The 14158-nt window shown below is 50.4% G+C and overlaps 1 protein-coding gene across 4 annotated transcripts in view; it reads left to right on the forward strand.

Moving 5' to 3' along the window:
• Positions 1–14158, forward strand: part of NPTN (neuroplastin) — a 46410-nt gene that overhangs the window by 29832 nt on the left and 2420 nt on the right. For all 4 annotated transcript variants that reach the window (XM_064668573.1, XM_064668574.1, XM_064668576.1 and 1 more), the window contains exons 4-5: positions 5455–5588; positions 6426–6699. In XM_064668573.1, the coding sequence (XP_064524643.1) occupies positions 5455–5588; positions 6426–6699 (408 nt within the window). The remainder of the gene's footprint in view (positions 1–5454; positions 5589–6425; positions 6700–14158) is intronic.

Raw genomic sequence — 14158 nt, forward strand, 5'->3', positions numbered from 1 at the left:
ATGCAGTCCCCTGGGGAAGGGGAGTAGTGCCATATAAATAAACATCCTGGCTGATCTTGTACTGGTTTTCTGTCTTGATGATTTAAAAGTTCTTTCCCAACAAGTTCTTGTTGGCCCAGCTAAGAAGTGTATGGGATGTGAACACACAGAAATGGGCTGTTAGTGATTAAAACTGTATTTATCTCTAAAAATAATTATTGCCTTGCTTAGAGCAGTTTGAATTCCAGCACATTGTGCTTCTGGTGAGCTTCATCTGGGTGTTCAAGGTACACCCAAGGTTGTAGGGGGGCTATTTTCCTTTATTTTTTTTTTTTTAATCTCATTCTGTTCTTCTGCTCTAATTGCTAAATCTTCTAATATCACCTTAATTAAAATCTTAAGTTCTTGCTTCCTTCTCTAGGCTGCTTTAGGTGACACACCACTTCTGGAGGCAGGAAAGGTAACTTTGGGAACAGAGTAAGACCTTTTCCAGCTCTCTAGAACGTCTCCAAAGATCTTTTGGGAATATTTGCCTCAGGGTTTGGCCCTGCCTGCCACCAACAGAACTTGGCAGGGGAGGGGTTGCAGGGATGAGGGGTTTAACATTGTGGAAAGAAGAGCCAGTCATGTGATTGAAGTGCAACAAGAACTAATCCTGCTAACGTTTCACATACCTAAAGTACCATGAGCGGCCCTCAGTTAGAAGGCAGTGACTCCAGCAGCACTTTTGGGAGGCTTTACCCCTCCAGAGTCCTCAGCTGCCACAATTCCAGGCCTCAGTAACCCTGTTTTCCAGCTCTTCCTTACAGCAAGAGTGGCTGATGTGCCTTGAATTCCTCCTTGGCAGGGAGAAGAACCAGGGCTTGTCTGGGGTGGGAAGTACCTGCTCAAGCTTTATGCCAAGCAAACTGGGAATTGGAGCACATGGACACTTTTTAACTGGAAAGATGCTTTCCTTCTAACTCCTGTTCCTTGGAAACTTGAGGAGTGACAAATTGGGATGCATTTGAAGCACGAGGCAAATGTGATGGACAGTGAGACACAACTCTTATTTACCCCTGCAGATGCTGTGGTTTAGTACTTACCTGCAGGTGTGGTGTTTGTGGTTAAGCAGCTGAAGACAAATTTAATTGCTCATTGAAATTGTGGTGCAGTTTCATCTGTTGATGCACAGGGAGAAGATGGTTCTGAATACGAAAATGCCCGTGGGCCAAAAATAGTGACTTTGTGACAGCTTGTGAACAACTTCACCAAGTGCCTCGTGGCAGATGCAGCCCAGGGCATCCACTGCCATTTGCCTTCCATGTAATGCTGCCTGTTTGCCTCCACATGTCCCTGGAAGTGCTGGATGGGGCTTGGAGCAACCTGGTCTAGTGGAAGGTGCCCATGGCAGGGGGTGGGACTTGGATGAGCTTTCAGGTCCTTTCCATCCCATTCTGGGATTCTGTGATTTTTTCTTGGTAGAAAAATTACTGAGGCAGTAACAGCAGTTGGAAATATTGGGGTTTAATGGCACTCTCTGATGCTGTTCTTTGAATTCCAAGTCTGGCTTCCCTCATCCAGCTTTTGGATGAAGCATCTGGTGGAGACTTTTGAGTGTTCTTGCTCAGATCCTCAGAGCTTTGGGGGCACTGTGGGAGTGCAGCTCTGAGCTTGAAAGAACAGGCTGAGCAAATGCTGATACTGGGAAAGTTCTGCCTTGGAATAGGGATCTTCTCCCACGTTTTCTGTGGGACTGTTGCATGGAAGCAGGTTATTCTGGCAGGAGCAGTGGGGATGACCCTGCCAGGCCCTGGCCAAGGGCACTTTGCCACCTCCTCCCCACCTGGAAGTGGATGTCTGTAGTTGCTCCGTTGCCACACTGTAGAAGACCCTGTTTTGCTTTTTTGCTTTTTGTTGGGAGGTTGGAGCTCTGGAGAATGAAGATTAAAAGAAAGAAAAGGAATGAAATGCAACCCTGAAGAATTCTGCCTCTGCAGTGTTCCTACTCTTACTGGGATCTTGGGAGAAGGTGTGAGAGCAAACAAGTTTCTGTCTGTCTGTCACAGAGCAGCCAGGAGAGCCTGGGGAAGGACATCCCTGCAGTTCCCTTGGGCTGCCCAGGGGTAGCACAAGCATCAGGGAACATCCTGGATTATGTACCATAACTGAGAGGGCATCTCTTCTCTCTGCCCTGCCTTCCCATCCCAGGCTCCCTTTTCTCCATGTCCAGAGCTGTATCATTCCCCCTCCTCTGAGGCCTTTGTGCCATCCTCTCATCAAGGGACTCTTTGACTCCCCTCGCTCAGTTTGCACTTTTCTGTTCCTCTCACTTGCTCTTGGGGCAGGTCTTAGCTCTGGACTCCTGGCTGTCTTAGGAAACCTCTGCTGCAGCCTCACCTCTGTACCAGAAATTAATCAAGAAATGGGACACTCTTGGCAGAGCTGGACCTTGGAGTGATCCAAGAAAATCCACATCAGGTTCTCCCTTCTCGCTGCACCTTTGGTGTCTTCGCTCTGTGCCCAGACTGCAAAGGGAGACAGGGATTAGGATCATAATGCAGGGAAACAAATCTTCCAGAGCCCTTTTATAGGTCACCCATAAGACATAAGAGTTTTTATTGCAGGAATATTTTTAGGTGCCTTTGCCCTTGCTTTAATTTTGTCTGTTAATGGGAAACTTGAAGGGGTTTTGTTAACTGGGACATGGTTTGGAGGTGTTACACATATTAGTTCAACTCTCCTTTTTGGCAGTGCTGTACAATAGCTTGAAAATACCTGGAAATTAAGGGCTGAATGCCTCCTGTATATCAAGTACCCTTTAACAAGGCAAGCCCCCCTCTTTTCAGGGCTGTATTGAAAGCAAACCATTCAGAAAGCAGCTGCACAGTGTGTTTTGTGCCTGTTGGGGACCTGGAGCATGGAAGCCCAGTGTTTACTCTGGCACAAACCCTCCTTTCTCTTGTGATTTGGTTTAAAACTATCAAAATGCTGCATATCAGAAGTTCCTCTTGTGTCAAGAATCCCTGAATGCATGTTTATTTTGCCTTCTTTTTGGTAGCAGTTAATTTAAATTAGCTCTGCCTCTTTTTGCTCTTCCATGTGCTGTTCCAAGGAAACCTTCAGTATCTTTCCAGTGTCACAGTGCAGGAGTTTCACCAGGGGCAGTGTCTGGGTTTCAGTGGTGCAGGAGCTGACAGAGCAGGTTGTGCCCATGTCTGAACAGAGATGGGGATTCTGCTGCCTGAAAGCTGGAGTGAAATCCAAACCCTCCCTGAACAACACCTGCCTCATTCTGGCCTTTATCTGGCACCAGAGTAGAATGGTTTGAGGAATAATCCTGCCTTGAAAAGCTTCTCAGGAAAACACAGCTCTGTGCTAAAGCTGTGACTGGGGTTTGCTGCAGGGATAGTGGGAGAGCAGAACACAGTTTGGGAGAGGAAATGCTGCATTAATGTCTCGCTGGGTAGCACCATGCCCTGAATCATCAGTACTGCACTGGGGCTCCCCTCTGAGTGCCTACAGAAATAGTGCCTGTCCCAGCAGAGCCGGGGAGGAGCAGGAGGTATTCTTGGCACTTGTGCTCCACTGGGATAACCCTTCGGAGATGGCCTCTCCTTACAGTGTCGCTGTCTGGGGGCTGTAGGAGAGCTCTAGGTCACCCTGCAGTACAAGTTGAGGTGCCCTAGAAAGCCTTCCCTCTTTCTCTCCCCCCCTCTTTCCCAACCAACATCTGACACAAAGTGGGCCAGCTGTGCCTGCTGCCTCCCCTGGCCCCTTTTCCTGGCATGGATCTGCTGCTGAGGGATGGCCCTGGAAACCCAAGTGCTGGCACATGGAGCCCGTGTGGGGCTGCAGCCCCAAAGTGATGAATCCTGTTGCTGCTTCTCCCCTTGGGGTCATTTCCAGTCCCTTTTGGCAGCCCAGGTCTGGGATCATTGCCTTGTCACCACATGTCTCTTGTGCTCCCACTGGCCTCTTGTGTTCCTGAGGCTGGAGGAGATCCCTGCTTGTCATCCTCAGGGAAGCAAAAACCACAGGGAGGTCACTGGGCTCACCCAGCTCCTGCCTGAAGGAGAACTTCCTTGGCACCTTTCAGCAGGCCATGAGATGAAATTCCCTTCCTGAACCATCATTGTTTGGAATAAGTGTTATTTTCCTCCCTGGGGCTGCAGGCAGGAAAGGACACTGCAGGTGCACATCAGTGCTTGGGGTCCTGAAGTCACACAGCACACACAACCCCAAAGCTCATTTATTTTCTGCTTGAAGACCTCCAGCTCAAACCCTTGATTTCCTCTGGGTGTCACTGCCCCTTGCAGGCACGGATGGTGTGTGATCACCTGGAGGTGTGGAATGGCCTTGCCTTCCCTGCTTCCTTCAGTTTCTGTACCTGGCAGCTGCTTTCTGCACAAGACCAGAGAACTCTTTGGATCTGGTGTCTCCATTCAGTTCAGGTTTTATGTCTCTCAAAGTATTTTTATGTTTGATGTGGATACATTTTAGGTGTCGCTTTTCTTAAGGATAAATAAATCCCCTTGGTTTTGTCCTTGGCCTTGTTCTTACCTATCGTAGTTATGGTTGGCATCATCTGTAATTAATTTTCTGGCACCTGTCTTAGCTTCACCCTTTGGTCAGAACTCCTGCAGAGCTCAGGGGCGTATTGGGAATCCTGTTGGAATTCCCACAGGCACTTGGAGAAAGCCTGGGTCGATGGGTGTCTCCTATGGTGTCTTTGCAGGTGAACACACACGCACAGGAGCTCTGTAGCTCAGGTGTTCTTACAGCCTTTTTTGTTTATTTTGATAATGTTTTGAGAGGCACAGTTAATCAGCTGCATTACTGCTAAGAAGATTCCAAGGCACGGGATGCTTCCTGCATTTCAAACCCCTGGGCTTTGAAATATGACAATATTAAGCACTTCAGCTTGCCAAGCAATTTCCCAAAGAGCTGTAATTTTTGGGACGAGCAGGTTCAGCTGATGTCTGGTTGCACAAGATGTTTTGTTCACTTTGATCAGAACTGTGAAATCTGCTCCGTTATTTCAGCTGCAGGTGCTCCCCCTGTACCTGTCTGCAGGGGGGACTTGCCAGTGGGGAAAGGAACTCTCCTTGGAAGGAATTCTGGTGCCTGGGGGTCTTTTCCTGGAGCACCCAGCCTGGCCTTTGACTGGATTATCAGATCAGTGTCCTGCCATCACACAGCAGGCCACGTGTGCCGTAATTAGCGGGCTGGAGGGCTTTAAAGGTGGTCACTGCAGCCCCAGAACCATCTGCTCCGGCCAAGGTTCAGCTCAGGCGCTGCACTGATCCAGCCTAATCTCTCGTGAGGTTTTAGGGCTGCTCTGATAAACAGAGAAGTAAAATCACAATTTTTCCCAGCAAAGACAGGCTCGGTGTGGGAAAGGAACAGCTTCCAGGGAGCTGGAAAACTTGGTTTTTTGTCCGTCTGATTGAAATAACTCTCTTTGCGTTTACAAGCTGCTCCTTTGTTTTGTAGCCACTCCCGACATCACCGGGCACAAGCGAAGTGAGAACAAGAACGAGGGGCAGGAGGCCCTCATGTACTGCAAGTCCGTGGGCTTCCCCCACCCCGAGTGGGTCTGGCGCAAGAAGGTCAATGGAGTGTTTGAGGTAAGAGGAGTGGGGGGCCAGGCACCCACCCACCTGCCAAAATCCCTGGGAGGAGGGAAACCAGCACCCTGGCTTTAGGGATGTGCTGCTGGAGCCTCATAACTTTGTAGAATGCAGCTCCTCAGAGGTCTGATCTGTCAGTGAGTGAAGGCAGCAGTGGGGATGGATGGATGGATGGATAAAAGATGCATATTTATGGTACTGGGGTGTGAACAGAGCTGCTCATGGCATTGCTGGTCAATAGTGTTCAGGGTATCTGCTGCAAACTGCAAGATCTGAGTTATGAAATATGATTTAAATCTGCATTTGGCTATAAATTCCTCCAAGTTTTCCAGCTTAACTGGTTGAGCTCACAAGACTCAGTATGAGGAGGTGGCAGTGATCTCTATTAGTGTTCAAGTGAGCATATTTTTTCCATGTAGCAACTGCTGCAGTGAGCAGGAAAATGTGACCAGCAATGGGAATAGCAGAGAAGCTGGAAGTTGCTAAACCCATTGGCTTTTCTGTCGCTGCATGATCTGCCAGAGAGGCAGCAATTGGAGGGATGGCTGAATAAAAAATGTTAAGCAAGTAACAGGATGGGATGATTGTTCACTGCCAAGTGTGAGCTCAAATTCCTATGGGATGGTGCTGTATGTGCCCGTGTGCTGGGAGTGCTCAGAGGTGGTGGTGACATGCAGGGTTCCCTCTGTGGTATTTTTTGGTGGTGTTCTGAAGCACAGCTCCCTTTAGAGAGAGAATAAACACCAGCTGTAGGCTTCTCCCTCAAAGCTCTTCCAGTTCCATGACACACAAACCAAAGGCTCTTGCTCTTTTCCACCCTTCTCCTCTCGCCAGGACATCAACAACTCCTCCGGCAGGTTCTTTATTTCCAACAAGGAGAACTACACCGAGCTCAGCATCACAAACCTGCAGATCAACGAGGACCCCGGCGAGTACCAGTGCAACGCCACCAACCAGGTGGGCTCCGTGTCGGTCACGACCATCCTGCGCGTGCGCAGCCACCTGGCCCCGCTGTGGCCCTTCCTGGGCATCCTGGCAGAGATCGTCATCCTCGTGGTCATCATCGTCATCTACGAGAAGAGGAAGCGGCCGGACGAGGTGCCGGACGGTAAGTCTGCCCAGCGCCGCCACTGAGCACGGAGCACGAGGAGCGAGGGAAGAGAACCTGTGGGAGCACAACGGAGTTGGGGCCTTGGGGCAGGAAGGACCAGCAGCCCAGTTTGCCCAGCTCCAAGCGCTTTGCTTTCTCATCTGTTCCTTCTCCAGGCGTAAAGCCCAGAGGGTCACAACACTGGATTTTCCAGAGATCTCAGACCACGGGGTGGGAGGGGGGGTTATTAATATCTCTGAAGCTTTTTTTGCACAAGGGATCTGGTGCTCCCGTTGCTTTCCTGCTGTGGTAGCCCTGGGAAATCCTGCCTGTCGGCCCTAAGGAGCGTAGGGCAGCACAGGGGGAGAGCTGGAAGCCACTATTCCATGATGGGTAGCGACTCCCTCTTCCATGTGGCGTCCAGGTCAGACACTGGGCAGGTTCTGTAAGGAAACATTACACTTAAAACTAAGGAATCATTACATTTCAAGGGATTGGGACTGCAGAGATATTCAAAACTGAAATGTTCTCAGAGTTCAGAGGGGTGGGGGAGGGATCTTACTCTGCTGTGTAGCTGAATTTGTATTTAAGGAATGCTCTGGAAACCATATCTAGTAGTCATAGCCACTGAGTTAGATTTTATAAAGATCAGGCTTTTATTATCAGGTTTAATGGTAGCAATAATTAGTTAAACTGTGTTTGGTACATAAAAATAGTAACTTTCAGCTTTGGGCTTCTTCTGCGCACCTTCCTCTTCAGAGATCAGGGAAGGGGCAGTTTGAGGCTGAGTATTTGCAAGAACCATGCTGAGAACAGGCTTTAATGTGCTACTAGCTGCTTACTACAGTGTGTAACCAGAACCTCCCCAAGGACTCCTTGGGAGAAGCAGCTGGAACGTCATCGTGCTGTAGGAACGTGAGATGTCCAAGCAATGGAGCAGGTGCTTCAGAGCCCATGGAGGGACCAGTACAGGCAGCACTGAGCCCTCAGCACCTCCCTGGGCTGGCCAGGCCCTGAGGTGGGAGATGATTCCCAAGGCAGCTGGGTGTGGATGGCACAGCCAGGACACGCTGTGGTGGAGCTGCGTGAGGGACTGATCCCAGCACAGCAGGGTGTTTGCCTTTAGGGTGGGAATAGAGGTGTGAGACAGGGATCTGTGTGTGAAGTGGGGGCAGAACCACCTTCACGGGGCCTCACGTGTCTCAGAGCACGAGGAGAGAAGCTGGTGAAACAGATAACAAATGGTAACAGTGGGAGAACAGCTGGGGCTTGGATCACTCCTGGGGAACACCAAAACTGGCTGAAGTAGTGCCTACCTAGAGCAAACCAGCTTCTGGTTGTCACCACTGAGTAGCACTTACTAACTGCTTACAGAGCATGTGTGGGGACTGCTCTGGGTGTGCAGCCAACCAGTTACACAGCAGTGCATGTTCCTGTGCATCACTAACAGCTTCCCAGGCACCAAGGGGGCTGTGCTGCCCACGGCCTGGCCTCACAGCGGCCCCAGCCAGCCCGGAAAACTTGGAAAGGACCATTTTCATGTTCTCTTGCACCTCCCCTCCGTGTTGGTGACTCTTCAGAGTTCCCTGCGTTCAGAATTTCATTTGATGAAGTTTCACAAGGACCCAAACAAGGTATCAGTAATTTGATATGTCAGCATTCCCTGCAAGAAGCCCCAAATGAACTGAATCCCACAGGAATTGGCTTTGACTTGACCAAATCGTAGCACAGCCACTGTGGAGGTGTGGTAAGGCTGGAGGTGCAGAGTTCACTGCCTGTTTGTTGCCAAGGCTGAGTTTTCCTGGCTGGTCTGGTCATTCCTCAGGTGCCCAAGGGATCCAGGCCCATCATCTCCCATGGAGCTGTCCATGATGATGAGCCCAGGAACTGAGGTTACTACATGGCTTTCTTGGGCACCTAAGCCAGAGCCCTGGAGAGTGACACACCTCCAGGGGGGGACAGACATTCTCCCTGTCCACCTTCCCGGAGGACAAAATCCATGCTGGATGTCACAGTCCGTACCTGTGTATTAGGTTTGCTTGGATGAAGGGACACAATTGGCATAACGCTGACTTGAGTCCTGCATTCCTTGGATACTCTTGCATTGAAGCTTTCCATGGTGCTGTGGTGGGAAACGCCCCGTGAGCGGGGCACTCACGAGTGCACCCGTGGGAAATCGCCGGGAGCCTGCTGATTTCCACACGGGGACGTTTGAATTGGTTATCCTTGATTTCATTGTTTTCGAGACATGGTTACGAAATGCCAAAGTTAATGTTGGAATGCAGTGGCCTGCTTTAGCGTTTGGAATTTCAACTCCCTGCTTCCCAAGTCACACCTCCTCCTCCTCGGCGTGCCGCAGTGAGCCCGAGCAGGATCGGCAGCGAGCCCGTGGCTGAGGCAGCAGCTCGGGCACGGGATGAGGCCGAACAGCACATCCCCTCCCAGCAGTGGGGCAGCAGTTGGGATCCCTCTCAACTGGCTGTTCAAAGCTCTGTAGTTTTGGGTGTGATGTGCTTGGCTTTAAGGGTTGTGGTCACAGCAGAGCTTCACGTGAAGCTGCTGCAGCAATGACTGAGCTGTTCATGCCCTTCCTGCTGGGGTGTGAATTTTCTCCTTGGTCCACTCCAGATTTAGACACTGAGATTCCTTCATATTCCACCCTCATCACCCCATCTTCCAATGGCAGGATAACTCTGGGCCTCCCTGAGTCACCAGCTCTCTCTGCTGTCCTTCCTTAGCTCTGCCAGGGCAGGGAGCAGCAGTCCAGCTCCCGCAGGCAGGTTTGAGGATGGATGGCCACTTGGGAGCCCTGCCCACTGGATCCTTATTGCTGGGCTGGGCACGTCCTCCTGCTGCAGGATGACTCCTGCAGATCAGGTGGCTGCTCCCTGTAAAGAACTGGAGTGTTGGGGTGCAGGTGTTGTACCTGTGGTGTCTCCCCTCCCCTCCCGGGTGCTTCCCACCTCCACTCAGGAATCCTCTGAGAAGATCTCAGCTGGAATTTCTGCACACATTAGTGCAAAGATGGCTCGTTCGGGCCACCTGTAAAGGGTTGTTTTAAACATTTGGGAGAAAACCAAATGCTAAATGTGGTCACTTCCCCCTTATGCTGGAAAATCAGAGGCTTTTGGAGCTGGAGGAGCTGTTCAAGGGACAGCTGAAGCACCCTCAGCTCCTGGCTGGGGCAGTGCAGGATGGATGCAGCTGAGCTGTGTTGTCTTGGATCCTGATGGGAGCTTCAGGTGCCCACACTGAGCTCTCCTCATGCCTTGTCCCAGTGTTTTTAGGGCTGGCTCAGTTCAGCCTACATAGGTGACAGTGCTCAGGGTGTGCTGTGGGCCCCTGGGATGAGACCAGCCTGGGGGATGTGACTGGCTGAGAGAAATGTTCTCTCTGGGGGAGAGACTTCTCGGGTATCTGGGATGCTTTCCAAAAGTGCCTGGGGACCCTGCCTGGCCAGCCCAAACAGCCAGTTGAATTAATTCCCTTACCCCTCTCATCTCCATGTTCTGAAGGCTCCAGCTGACCTGGCTCAGTGTCCCAACTGCCCCGTCCCTGGGGGCTGGGGAGGGTGACAGATATCCTGGGTACAGCTGGAGTTCTCCATTCACTGTGGAGCGAGGCTTTAAGGGTTTCAGAGTTTGGGGGAGCAAGGGCTGGTGTTACAAGACACTTCCCCAATGGAAAATGTGTTCCCTCTGCCTGGAAGAGCAGGGCCAGTCGTTTAACTTTGGCATTTCCTGACTGCAGGTGTTGGTTTTGCATGGACCTTGCTTTCTGTGTTCCGGTGAATTGCTTTTTGTGCCTCGGGGCCAGGGCTGCTCAGGAGCTCCTTTGCTAATATTTCCTCCTTCTCAGAACTCAGATTTGTGAGTTGATTCTTATTCCTGCTGCTCAAGGGAACTTTGCACCTGTGAAATCCCTATTTCCACCAAAACAGTGCAAAGATGGCATCAGGGGATGCCCGGCACAGGGGTCTCCTGTGGTGCCCGTGGATTAGGGGGTTCTCACCTCCCAGGGTGGGTAACCTGTGAACCCCCTCACATCCAAATCCCGAGCTGGAAGGAGGAAGGGAGGGCAGATTGCGCTTGAATCCCGCATCCTTTCGAAATGTGAGTTTTGACTTGCTTTACGTGGGGTAAAGCAACATCCAGCTCACATCCTGTTCCCAGAGATCAGCCAGGGGCTGGAAAATCCGGAGCAGGCAGAGAACATGCGGCTTCCATGGCTTTTGGGACAGAGCTGCATGAGCCTGGCATGTGGCTGGATGCACGGCGGGAGCGGTTCCGCAGGGGCTGCTGGCACTGCTCCCAACGGGAGTGCCTGGGGCTGCCCAGGGCCAGGAAGGGAAGCGAGCGCCTTCATCCCTCGGGGTCCCGCTTGAGCTGCTTGGTGTCAGTAGGCAGAGGGAGCTCAGCCTTCGTGACCTGAACGTGGTCAGCGAGGTTTCTAAAGAAAGGGGGTTTCCTGCTGTTGTTGGATGGAATAGCCTAAAATTAGCAAAGCTGCTGGTTTAAAGGGTGTTTTCTGGGGTAAGTAGAAAGTAAAAACTCCTTGGCTACATTCCCTGTAGGAATGGGAGCAGTTTTTACTTGAAAAGCCATATTCATGATCTTTAGTCCAAAGCCATGAGGTGACTGGGTTATAACATGTCCCTTTTCATTCTTCCCCTCTCATTTCTCAGCCTAATCCAAAGACTTCCCATAAACCTTTTTCCTGGCTCTGCAGAAGCTCCATCCATATCCCCACATTCTTTCTAACCCTCTTTTGTTTTTTTCTTGACTTTCCCTGTTCCTGCTATTACTGTAAGTAATTAAAAGAAACAAACTGTTTGCACTGCAATGGTTTACCTTGTAACAAGTTGATTTTTGTGGTTTTTTTTTTCCCTGTTATCCACATCTTTCTCTCCCACACCTAAAATTCATCAGGGGGAGAAAGTTGTCAGGCAGGTGCACAGTGAGACTGTAGCCATCAGCTGATCCCAGTGGGAATCGACCAGCACAGGAGCTGTGTTGTAACACAGGCTGTCACAGGCTCTGGCTGCTCCTTCTGAGCATTTGAGCTTAAACTGAACAGCAGCTGGGTTTAACAAGGCTCCAGCTCAGTGGTGGTCTGTGCAGGAAGGCTGAGGGTGGCCAAGTGCCGGGATAAGAACTGTCCCTGGAGCTGCTGCTCTCCACTCTGCTCTGAGCAGGTTTCTTACGGCTCAGAGGAGCTGTGGCTGCCCCACCCCTGGAAGTATCCAAGGCCAGGGTGGGGGCTTGGAGCACCCTGGTCTAGTGGAAGGTGTCCCTGCCCTTAGCAGGGGGGGTGGAACGAGATGGCCTCTAAGGTCTTTCCAACCCGAACTACTCTGTGATTGATTCTTAGCAAGTGTTAAAGCACGAGCCGAGACACAGAATCCCTTCAGATGCAAAAATTGGAATCTTAGTGCTGGAAGAACCTGTTAGTGTTTCATTTTTAACTTCCTCCAGTCACAAGATGCTACCCAAGATTAAGTTGCTATTAAAAGTAAACCCTGTAGCTTCCCAAAGGCGGTGGAAGAAACTGAGCAGCATCTAAAATGCCTTATAAATTAAGGCTGGAAGTAAATGGGGAGGGGGGGGGCACAAAGCACATTCCTGTAGTGCAAGTGGAGGAGCTAAGGGAGATCTGCTTGTCATCACCTTCCAATTTTAATGCCCAGATATTTTTGCCCACAAGGACTGGTCACGTGTCGAGACAAGCAGCAGTTCGACTCTTTAGGTTCAGAAACGTGTGATTTGGGGGCGCCGGTCACCCCGTACCCACAGGAAAGGCCTGGCTGTGGGGGGGTTTGATTCCTGCATTCTCCAAACAGTGGGGTTTTTGGAGGCTGTGGATCCCCTCCAGCTGGCAGAGGGAATCCCTGCAGGAGGGGTGTAGTGTGGTCAGTGGTGGTCCCAGCACCTTCTCCGTGGCCGTCGGTGTCACTGCACCAGCGCAGGGCTTTGGCATAAAGCTTTGGGTTGTATTGATCTTGTCGGTTACTATGACTTCTTTTTTTTTTTTCCCCCCTTCAATTGCATCATACCCTTAAAAAACGGTGGTAAGTGAGAGCTCTGCATGCTTTGGAGTTTGTTTAACCTCCGCTTCAGTCTATACAACGCACAAGTCATGACCGTTAACACTCTTAAAACTTCCTCATTCACGTTCACAACTAATTTGGATTTCAGTTTGCTGTTTTTGATCTTTTCTTTAGTCTGATTTTGTACTGGTTTTTCTGTTGTTCTGTTGCCCCCTGGTTTCGCTGAGGGTTCGGTCTCTGTCTGTACTGTACTGGGGATGCTTTTCCAGCAGTTACTGGCTCACCAGGATAGCGACGCACCGAGGAATCTTCCTCGGTCTTTTTCTCTCTGTTTAGGGTATAGATGGGACAGGGACAAGTGGTGGGGATCCACCATCCCTAAGTATTCCAGTAGGCTTTTTTGTTGGATCTCTGTTAGGAAAACACCTGATGGCAGCCTTTACAAATGTGAAGCTTCTTTTATTTATTTTTATTTTTTTTTTCCCCCCCAAACACAAACCTCCTGATCCGAAATGGGCATTTAAAGATTTGAGCAGAGCAGGGAGAACGGTTATTTTTCTAGCGAGATCTCCACGGTGCAGTTCGATATTTGCTGAAGTCCAGCCAAACAAACTCCCAAAGCTGTCGATGGTGTTTGTCAGAGCCGAGAGGAGTCTCGGGGGCAGCGCTGGGTTTGGGGCCCGGGGCTCGTCCCGCCCGGAGCGCGGAGCTCGGCCTGCTTTCAGATCCTTTGATTCCCAACAGATGTTTGTGGAAGGAAGCTGTAGATTTCCTCTGCTGTGCTTTGTGTTTCAGTACCTGATGTGTCTCTGTATATCTCACTGTATATACAACAGCACATTGATGTCTGGCTGTCCTTCCTAGTCCCAGTTCTCTGTACCGTGTCCGATAGTTACTGTTGCTGGTAATGGAATTCTGTGGACACCGGTGTGTCGCTAGTCTGTTATTTTGGCTGTAAAGCTCTTGGTTTGTGGTTAGTTCTTTATTTTTTGGAGTATTTTTTGTTCCGGTCACTGTCTGTGCTAGCGGTGGCTTTGCCTCTCCGTTGCCTTGAAGGTCCAGGTGGAGTAATGTCCCCTCTTCCCGACATTACTCCTGGCGTGTGCTCATGCGGATGCCTACACTGTAAGACTGTAATTTCCATAACTGCTTCATGTGCACTAAGCACCCTTGTGGAATCCTGCTGAGAGTTTCTCAAAGACTTCCCATGAAAAATCCCTCCGGCACAAGGTGGGAACAGCAACTGTTGAGTGCCCAAACCAGCAGGGCCTGAATTGGTCCCCCCAAAATCCACCTATGGGAAGGTTAACTTCCAGGATTGGTTTTTGTACTGCTGTTTAAATGCATTTCTGTCTTCTGTACTGCAGCCTGGGAGAAAATACAGTGTTTGAGAATTCCAAAAAATAGTCCAATTGCTCCTGAAAGAGTTAA

Source organism: Pseudopipra pipra, chromosome 12 (genome assembly GCF_036250125.1).
Source record: "Pseudopipra pipra isolate bDixPip1 chromosome 12, bDixPip1.hap1, whole genome shotgun sequence".
Taxonomy (NCBI): Eukaryota; Metazoa; Chordata; class Aves; order Passeriformes; family Pipridae; genus Pseudopipra; species Pseudopipra pipra.